Source organism: Triplophysa dalaica, chromosome 13, assembly GCF_015846415.1.
Source record: "Triplophysa dalaica isolate WHDGS20190420 chromosome 13, ASM1584641v1, whole genome shotgun sequence".
Lineage (NCBI taxonomy): Eukaryota > Metazoa > Chordata > Actinopteri > Cypriniformes > Nemacheilidae > Triplophysa > Triplophysa dalaica.
Window position 1 is genome coordinate 12331128 of NC_079554.1, and position 9998 is coordinate 12341125.

Sequence of the window (9998 nt, forward strand, 5' to 3'; positions counted from 1 at the left end):
GTCCACAGCTTGTTCCATATGCTGCGGCCAGACTTTTTTAAAGTGTCGTAAACATGAACACATCACTCCAGTCCTTAAATCCCTACACTGGTTGCCGGTTTGTCAGAGAATAGACTTTAAAATTCTCCTCTTTGAACATAAATCCCTACACAACATAGCTCTTGTCTACCTGTCTGAACTTCTTTATCTCTACAACCCATCCAGAAGCCTACGATCATGTGACCAGGCATTGTTGGTAGTTTCTGCGTTAGGCTTAAGCGTAGAGGTAAACGTGCATTTGCAGTGGCAGAGCATCGACTTTGGAATGCCCTGCCTCTAGAAATTAGAACGGCCCCTTCTCTGTCTGTTTTTAAGTCTCTGCTAAAAACGTATTTATTTACCTTAGTGTATAGACTACTGTGATTTGGCCATTTTACATTTTTAAAACGGGTTGTATTAAATTGTTGACTACAGTGATATAGCCAACTTTATCAGGGTTTTATTAAATTTGTGTTTGTTCTGTTTCCGTATATGTAGTATAAATCTTTTCCCCTGTAAAGCACTTTGGTCAGCCTGGTGGCTGTTGTAAATGTGCTATACAAATAAAATGAACTTGAACTAAAATGAACTTGAACTTATCCGGGTTTACAGTGTACAGACGTACTATACCTGTGCTGGGTTAGCTTAAAAAGCTACATGATGAGCAAACGTTAAAAACTTGTATCAACAATTTCAACCTTATCATCAGTTAAGTTCAACATCAGTAAGATGATCAGTTAATTATTTGGTGAGAGAAATAATAAAGCTTTTACCTCAATGTTTCATAATCCATTTCAATCGAATAAGCGGTGCGTTCTCTGTTCCACACAGTATGAAGGAATGAAGGAAGTGGCAAATGACGAGCATACAGTAGCCACGCCTTATTAAACTGACTGCAGTCATTGCCAACCTTCTTTTTTGTCTCACAAGTTTCTACAAGTTATTGCGAAACTGCTTTACAGACCTTGGGCAAAGAGTATTTTGTTAATAAGAGATAAGGTTGTATGCAGTTATTTAAACTTTTACTACAATTTTATCATTTACATTACATTACATTTAGCAGACGCTTTTATCCAAAGCGACTTACAGTGCACTTATTACAGGGACAATTCCCCTGGAGCAACGTAAAGTGTCTTGCTCAAGGACACACTGGTGGTGGCTGCTGGGATTGAACCAGCAACCTTTTGATTTACCAGTTCAGTGGTTTAACCCACTAGACAACCATCTCCTTATCACAGAAATACTTTTCAGTAGGTTATCTTTGTTTTTATACTGCCGTGTAAATTGACTGCCAAAGAGTTATGCTCGGTCGCCGCTGTCTTTTAACTAAGTTAACTGTGCAGCATTCACACTGCCACGTTTCTGTCTCTTGTTCCCCTGGTTGTGAACTTTTAGTTTGTATTCCTTAGTTCCTGTTTCTTGGGATATGTTTTAGTTATTTGTAGTTATTTTTGTTCATTGGCTCCCAGTTAATTGTCTCCCATGTGTGTCTTGTTTACCCTCATTAGTTTGTGTCATTAGACCACTGTGTTTCTCCTGTTAGTTGTCTGGTATTGTTACATTGTACTTCTGTTCTTTTGGTGGCTCTTTTTGTTTTCTAACTGTGTTCATTGGTTCTAAATCTTTTTACTGCATTTGGATCCAGCTCTCCAGCCTCATCACTACAGAATACCAAACCAACAATGGGTACAGCAGATCTTGTACTCCAGGAGCCCGCTGCAAAGATCCCTGCCACGGCCAAGCTTCAAGCCTGCCACTCTGGGCTTCCAGCCCTGCCTGTCGCGCCCGGGTTTCCAGCCCTGCCCTTTGGTGCCCAGGTTTCCAGCCCTCCCTGTCCTGCTGCACCATGGCTCAGGTCTGCCTTTGCACCATGGCTCAGGTCCTGTCCCCGTTCTTGGCCCTGGCCCTCCATCCCCTGTTCTGCCTCCACTCCACTGCCCTCCTGGACTTATTTCTTATTGTTTAGAAGCGTCTGTTCTATGCTCCTTAGATGGGGGACTCGTATCTGTCTCTTGTTTCCATGGGTTTTTGTGGACTTTAGTTTGTATTCCATATTTCCTGTTTCCTGGGTTATGTTGTAGTTATTTTTGTTCATTGGCTCCCAGTTGATTGTGTTCCCATGTATGTCTTGTCAACCCTCATTAGTTTGTGTATCTAGACCCTACTGTAAGCTGTCTGGTATTGTTACATTGTACGTATGTTATTTTGTTGTCTCATTCTGTTTGGTAACTGTGTTCTTTTTCTATTAAATATTTCATAGTAGGAGAAATGACAATGGTAGTCAAAAGTAATTGTTTCCTTTTCAACGGGAACTGTTTGGTTATTGGCATTCTTATAAATATATTTCTATAACTAAGATATGTATACAGATTTGGAACAACTCCAGGTATGCAAACGATGACATTTTTCCCGTTTTAAAAGCTGGAAAACAGCTCTTTTAGGCCCAAGCATCTTTACCCAAGCTGTAAGACTCCATAAAAGAGTAGACATGTCTACCTCACTTTGTGATATATTTATTTAGCATACAGCACTTTGTATAGTACTGTAACATAATTCATGTTTTGGTCTCTTTGTACATTCACTACTGAACTCAACATTGTAGCCTCGGTTTTTTAATGTAGGCCTATATAATCCCTGCATACCTTGGTACGTAACGGATAATGTTTCAGTGATGAAGTAATGAAGTTACAGTGTGGTAAAACCTACGAACGATTCAAATATAGCGAGTAATCGCAATCGCGATGTGAGACCCAATTTGCTAATGGCAAGGTAAATATGAAACACGTCTGTTCCAAAACCCGCTTTGAGTGGCATTCTTGCTAACCAACTGAGTGATCGCTCCTCCGTTATCAGTACTGCCCTAGCCTAGCGTAAACCGGTAATTAAAAATAAACAAAAAAGCGGCAAATAAACAATAAGGAAAAGGTCGAAGACCGCATACACGAGCCAGCCTGTTTCATAATGATCGTTTGAACTTGAGTCCGGCTCCGAAGTCTCCACAAGCGCAACTGGGAACATGGACGGGATTCCGTTTGACACATGCGCGCACCCTGAGTCAGTTCACGCCTGTGTCCGCGTTTCCCACATATGTAAATTCTATCTAACTGATTTTCTGATTTCACTTAGATGAAATGAAACCATTAGCACATTTTTAAAATCCTAAATACTTACAAATTAATAAATCAGCCTAGGTACTATTTAAATAACTCACTAAAAATGTATAGATTTAAGGGTTATAATGGAAGTTGTGTTTTTTTTAATGGAAACTATAATAATGTACAGTGGTATTTGGATTCTATTGATGTGATGTAATCTGGAAGTTGGGAACCAATAGCACAACATTAGTTCCTATTTCAATAATGCCCAAAACACATACAAAAAGGAATTTTGTAATGTGTTAAGTAATGTGTTTAACGGAAACAATTAGAATTTCTGTAATGGCTTTATTGATTTCTTTCAGCAGGGTAACTATACCCATACTGTGTTACACTATTGACAATACTGAGCTGAAGCTTGATTTGGGAAAATACAATCGCAATGTCTGTCAAATAAAATTGCAATAAGATATTTTCCCCAAATCGCACAGCCCTAGTGCAACTTTAAAATGACAAAATACTTAATCTAACAGAACGTCAGACAATGTAAAGAACTAGTGCAATTGTGGACACAGATTTTTTTGGCAATGTGTGGCTCACATAATGTTGGTTATTGGTTTACATGGATTGGTTATTGGAATTAATAAAAAATAAAAAAAATCCAGGTTTTTAGAGATAAACATGATATAAAACAAAAGACAAGTACGTGACATAGCCTAATCGTTGAGTTCAATAGAATATGAATTATCTTGAGTATCTTGATTAAATTATCAACTTATACATTAAAATGATGTAATAATATCATTGACAAATCTGGGAGCACAATTTTGAAATTTGACCTAGGATGAAACGTGAAAAGTTAAAGTTTGCACACCGTCTCTGTACATTATGTACACACATCCGATAAAGCGCGTTCTATTCTTTTCCCGTATGAGTCGTCTCCATAGCAATTCGAGAAAGCGCGCGCTGAGTGCGCGTACTTGCGTCTAATGTCGGTCTCTAAACAGAGTGCTTGTGTTTCCCGAATCATTTCTACAACACTGTGAGTATCAAACGTCTTTGAAATATGTTGCTGTTAAGGTCATTTCAGAAAATAGCAGCTGTTAAACTATATTTGCCTGCACATATACCACTATACGGCATACTTAATGCATGGATCCTCTCCTTTCTGTTCTGCCTGTATAGAGAGGTATCAGGTATATTAATTTTTGTAAAAAGTAAATTCGTTCCCCGCACTTTTTCATTGGACACTTGCGTTCTCGACATGTTGAGGTTTTAATGGAGCAATGTATATAAATGCAGAATTACTTAAAATTCAAAAAGACAAGATAGTTTATACATTTAGTTTACGTTTCCTTGGCAATCAGTCACTTAGTTTGTCACGTCCCGACACGCCCAGGCTCGCAGCCGCGGTCCCGCAGTGTATCCATCATTCATAGAGGTCGAGATGAGTTCAAAACGGCGAAAAACTCTTTTCTCCTTTTTAAAGAAAAAGTCAAGCAGCGATAGTCGGCATGTGGTATCCGAATACTGATCTGCCTATTGCTCTTGTTGAATAATTAGCAAGTTTTGATGTTCAATATATGGAGGGGAAAAAAGCTGCCTGGACAAACATGCACTAGACATCCCGCCCACTTTTGAAATGATGGCTTCGCCCCTGTATCAGGGTGAGCACTGTTTAAAACCCTGGTGAATCAGATCACACATTTCAGGTTACAGACTCACTGACTAGTCAACTGCAATGAGATCCGCATGTGACGTCACATCCTAACAAATAAAATATTGATTTGATACTTGGTGGTAAAACGTACACATACATTCATTTCCAATGCACTTATACTCATAGTTTGGCTCTCATGTTGTTATTTCTCAAAGCAGCTGTCAATCAGTAAAGTGGTCAGACAGGAAATCTCATTAAAGGGGAACACAACTCCAACAAAGCAGCATAATGACACACACAAGGACTAATGATGACATGCAGTACACTTTCTCTGTCAGCTCCAAAAAGCAGCTAATGGTATACTCTACAAACATATGCATGTAATCTCAACTACATTGAATTGAATACACACATCTTGCAACTGGTCTGTCGGTTCACCTGTATAGGAACAATTCCACAATGAACAGAAGGAGGCTTATGCAATAACACAACCACTGCTTGACACTGAGGCTGGATTTATAAAGGTAAAAATGCTTATGTTTAATATATATTTTAATATAAAGTTCACATAGTGTGGTTTCAGCAGACCTACTGTATTTGTGTGTGTCAGTGCAGAATCTAGAGCACTACCTAAATCACAGAGATACATTAGCCCTGAAGAAGCGTGAGCTGCTCCATAAACGCTGGACAGAGTGTGTGTGGCTGCCTGTACAGAGGAGCATCGCACAACACTTTACACTGCACGGCTACAATGAGTCAAAGAACATGAGGAGCATGCACACACACTATATCAACTATTGTAATACAAAGGTATACTTGAATGCTCAAAGGTGTATGCAGTACATTTTTAATGACAGGCATTTGCATACAGTAACTGTAGCAATGCACTGCTACCCAAAGATGAATTTATAATACTTATATCAGCCAAGTAACAAAATTATATGGAAGAATTTCACATGTTGCTGAAAATATATTCTATTATATACTCTATAATGTGCAATGCAGTTAACTACTGTAGTATTTAGTTCTATCTTTGAATGTTGGTTAAGAGTTAAATCGATGTTAAACTATAAAAGCTTACAGACTAAAATGTGACTATGATTTCAGGGCTTTGTGTTTTTAGAGACCTACGATCCTTCAGAGTACAACCCATTCCTACATCATTTCAACAGACCACAGAATCACAAAGTTTGTCATGTTCATCCTATTATTTTATTCTTATGATAATATATTATTAAAGCTGCTTTTTAAGTTTAAGTCAGTATAAAAGTACTTCTCCTATCCAGGGTTAATAATATGCAAAGACAATTATAAGTATAGGCGATGTATTTGTCATTTCAGTTTCCAAGACAAATGTAAAAATTGTGGCGCCGCGGTGCTTGCATCGATGTTTTAGTCGTTTAATGTCATTTTCTGAGCATTTTGGATCATTTTTGCAAACCAAATTACACACAGTAGCCAAAATACACTGAATGATTAAATTCCAGTTAACCAACAAAATGCTTTAAAAAAAAAAGTTAATCAAAAAGTTAATTAAGACTTGAATAACTTTTTAATGATCGTGTTTCTTTGTTTACTTTAGGTTTTAACTCCACCGTTGCAGGATCCACTATCTCTTCAATCTCAAGACATGATTAAGGAAAAAATGGCAATACTTCGCTGCCAAACAGGTGATTCTGCACAGCTGCGAATTACCATTATCTCACAACTTAGTAAATAATATTAATTTTTCAGAAGTGTATACAATATAAATAATTTCATGTTTCACTAGTTAATAGTTTTATATTGGCGAGGATTAAAACACACGTTAAGCTTCTGTAATAGCTTTTTGTTTGACAATTAAACTCTGGTGTCAGGCTGTTTATATCATCATCGGTGGATGGATGAATGTTGTCAGAGTTTACCTGTTTCTCAGCATAGTCCTACAAAGCCACATGCCAAACCCTCCAGAGACACTGGGTCAGAACGACTTTGGGGAGACAACAGTCGTTGGTGATCAAGGTGTGGGCATCACTGTCATTCTATCAAATCTGTAACTAAAACTCAATTTCAAAATTCTATTTTCTTTTACCTACACAATGACAATATTATTGTTGTCTGCATTGTAGGGATTGTAAGGCTTCTTGCAAAGAGGTAAAGTGTAAAATGTTTTTTTTCCCGTGTGTTATTTAGGAGACAAGGAGCTCCATGTGTGTCTACGGCAGATGGACAGTGCTTTCAGCCTCAATGCTGGTCTTCTCAAAATTCATCACGTCATGTTCTGTTCTTCATCTGAAGATTCAATTCAATTCAATTCAAGTTTATTTATATAGCGCTTTTCACAATGTGCATTGTTTCAAAGCAGCTTTACAGGGGCAAACAGGAAAAACAGATAAGTTAGAACACAGCACAGCGCATGGTGTTTATACAACGAGTAAGATCATTCTAATAATAATATCTAATTTATAAATAAATAAATGAATGAAGATCTGCAGTGCTATTTCTAAAAATGGTGCTCATTTTATTTAATTACTATGAAAGTGCAATAAACAATAGTGTATCCAGTGTATGTGGTGCCTTATTAATAGTGTCCATTTAAATTAGAGTTTGACCACTGTCAGACAGTATGTACACACAGGAACACACTCACAGTTTAGGTTGCTATACATTGTGGGTACTTTCTATAGACGTAGTGATTTTTATACTGGACAAACTGTATATTCTATTGCCTAATCAACCCCAAAACTTAACCATCACAGAAAACTTTCTGCATTATTACATTTTCATCATTGAAACATCATTTAGGATGTTTCATAATTCATTTGAATTGTGGGGACACAATTTAAGTGTGTGAGACTTTTACTATCATTGGGGGGATATGTGGACCCCACAATATATCAAAACAGGCACACACATACACACATAAATCATGCATCTGACATCCAAATCATGGCATTTCATTAACTGTGAGTTTGACTGTAATGCACATACAAGTTATCCATACGACTCCAGTGGGTAAAAAGATTTCTTCTAACTGTTTTTAACTATAAACATGGGCTTCCGGTTCTTTAGAAAGCTTCACGGTCCACCACGTTACATGTTTATTTTCAGTTGAGGAAAAGACACAATATATGAGGTTGATAAAATTATGAGAAACATTTTTGTCTGTATTGTCCTTTTAATGACATCAATTTAAAAGTCAAACAGATTACAAAATGTACTATTTTAGAATTTACTATCACGCTCCGGCGTGCCCACGTTGTGTTCACGTGGTAAAGTCACGCACGTCCATACCCTCTATAGCTTAACAAGACTTCAATATGCCACAATGAATTGAATATACATCAAGGTCTCCTAAAACAAATACAAGGAAATGGTGACAGCTCTGATTACAAAGATGGGCTGTTGCTTTTTTGCAATAATCTCTTCTCTGTTGTTTTGCGCACAGCGACATCTGTTGGATGGGATGATGATGGCGTCTACGACATTACCTTGAGTGTTTTGTTCGATGATCCAAATAAAAGTCAAACACATCTCAACATGTCTGTATATCTATTTTCGACTGATTCTTCAAAGTGTGGTTGTTTTGTTAATTTGCTTTGTCTTGTATAGGCTATCCTATACTAACATGAAAATGCTGCCATCTAGTGGATTCTCATGAAATACAGGCAAAATTAATGGATACTTCACAATTCCTCATGACAACGATTCATTTTAAAGTCAGACAGGTTTTTACATGTATGCATTTGGCAGACGCTTTTATCAAGGTCGACTTACATTGCATTACCCCTATACATTAATCCATAAATATGTGCAATCCCCTTGGATCGAACCCACAACCTTGCGTTGTTAACGCAATGCTCTTACCACTTATTTAAGTATTCATCTGATTAATTCACTCCACATTAAATATTAAAGCATAGAATGGTGACAACAAAATGGTTGATGCGGGACCGGCTATGCTTGAAAGTGTCACTGCACACCTTACTCCTCCTCGCAGTGACACAATGCTAGCATCTTTATGCCCTACATCGCATCAACCGATATAGTGAGGAATGTCGCAGGCTATTTATACTACCAAAACCCCCCGGTAGGTTCAACGACGGTAACTTTTTAAAAATCATTCATTTCGGGGTTATAAAACAAAACACTGTTTATTATACACTCACAAACGGAACTTGAAACATAATTAAATGTATAAATGACTAATAAAAACATTGTCAAAACAGTAAACAAAACTTGAATCGCCCTAGCTCATTAATTATTCAAAAAACAACAGCCAATGGAAACTCTCCAACAGCTGATCCTGCAAAAGTTTTGTCATTAATGTATTGTTTTAAAACATATTGGTAGAATAACATATTATCGATTATACGAAACCATTTTGATTTCAGAACAACAAGAGTGGAGAAGTCTGGAGAGAGAAATGGGTCCTTTTTTAAAAAGGTGTTATATTCCGCACTGTAAACAGAAGAGTCATACTTGTCCACGCCACAGGGTGGCAGTAGTGAAACCCGCTCGACTGCACAACTTCCCAAATTAGCGATAGAGGGGAAGATCGTTTAAACATGGCCCTGTCCCAAATGATACTAATTAAAGAAACGAATAAATTTGAAATATCACTATAATCCAAACATGGTTACCAACAAATGTGTCGAGCCCATTTGGATCATTCTTGCAAACCAAATTACACATTGCAGCCTAAATGCACTAAATTATTACATTTAGGTTATTATTAAAATGTTAAGTTAAAATAATATATTATATTATGTTAAAATGCTATAAAAATATGATAGACCATGCGAAGAATTGAATAACTTTTTAATGATCGTGTTTCTCTGTGAACTTTAGGTTTTAACTCCACTGTTGCAGGATCCAATATCTCTTCAATCTCGAGACATGATTATGGAAAAAAGGGAAATACTTTCAGAAGTATATAAAATATCAATCGTTTCACTAGTTAATAATTTTATATTGGCGAGAATTAAGACACACGTTAAGCTTGTGTAATAGCTTTTTGTTTGACAATTAACCTCTGGTGTCATGCTGTTTATATCATCATCGGTGGATGGATGAATGTAGTCAGAGTTTACCTGTTTCTCAGCATAGTCCTACAAAGCCACATGCCAAACCCTCCAGAGACACTGGGTCAGAACGACTTTGGGGAGACAACAGTCATTGGGATCAAGGTATGGGCATCACTGTCGTTCTTTTATTATCAAATCTGGAACTAAAACTCGCAATTT

General features: G+C 37.2%; 1 protein-coding gene across 1 annotated transcript; it reads left to right on the forward strand.

Moving 5' to 3' along the window:
* Positions 1 to 4105: 4105 nt before the first annotated feature.
* On the forward strand, positions 4106 to 7171 carry fam228a (family with sequence similarity 228 member A). The gene is made up of 8 exons (XM_056765053.1): positions 4106 to 4155; positions 4992 to 5130; positions 5220 to 5297; positions 5389 to 5583; positions 5881 to 5961; positions 6356 to 6443; positions 6630 to 6774; positions 6946 to 7171. Exons 2-7 carry the CDS (start codon positions 5062 to 5064, stop codon positions 6767 to 6769), a joined length of 651 nt encoding a protein of 216 aa, XP_056621031.1. The 5' UTR covers positions 4106 to 4155; positions 4992 to 5061; the 3' UTR covers positions 6770 to 6774; positions 6946 to 7171.
* The last annotated feature ends 2827 nt before the right edge of the window (positions 7172 to 9998 follow it).

What these genes read in the sequence shown, in the direction of transcription:
- fam228a (XM_056765053.1), top strand. Translation starts at nt 5,062, where the DNA reads ATGACACACACAAGGACTAATGATGACATGCAGTACACTTTCTCTGTC. An exon ending in GCTCCAAAAAGCAGCTAATG is followed by an intron (nt 5,131 to 5,219) that starts GTATACTCTACA and finishes TCACCTGTATAG; the next exon opens with GAACAATTCCACAATGAACA. An exon ending in AATACTTCGCTGCCAAACAG is followed by an intron (nt 6,444 to 6,629) that starts GTGATTCTGCAC and finishes CTCTGGTGTCAG; the next exon opens with GCTGTTTATATCATCATCGG.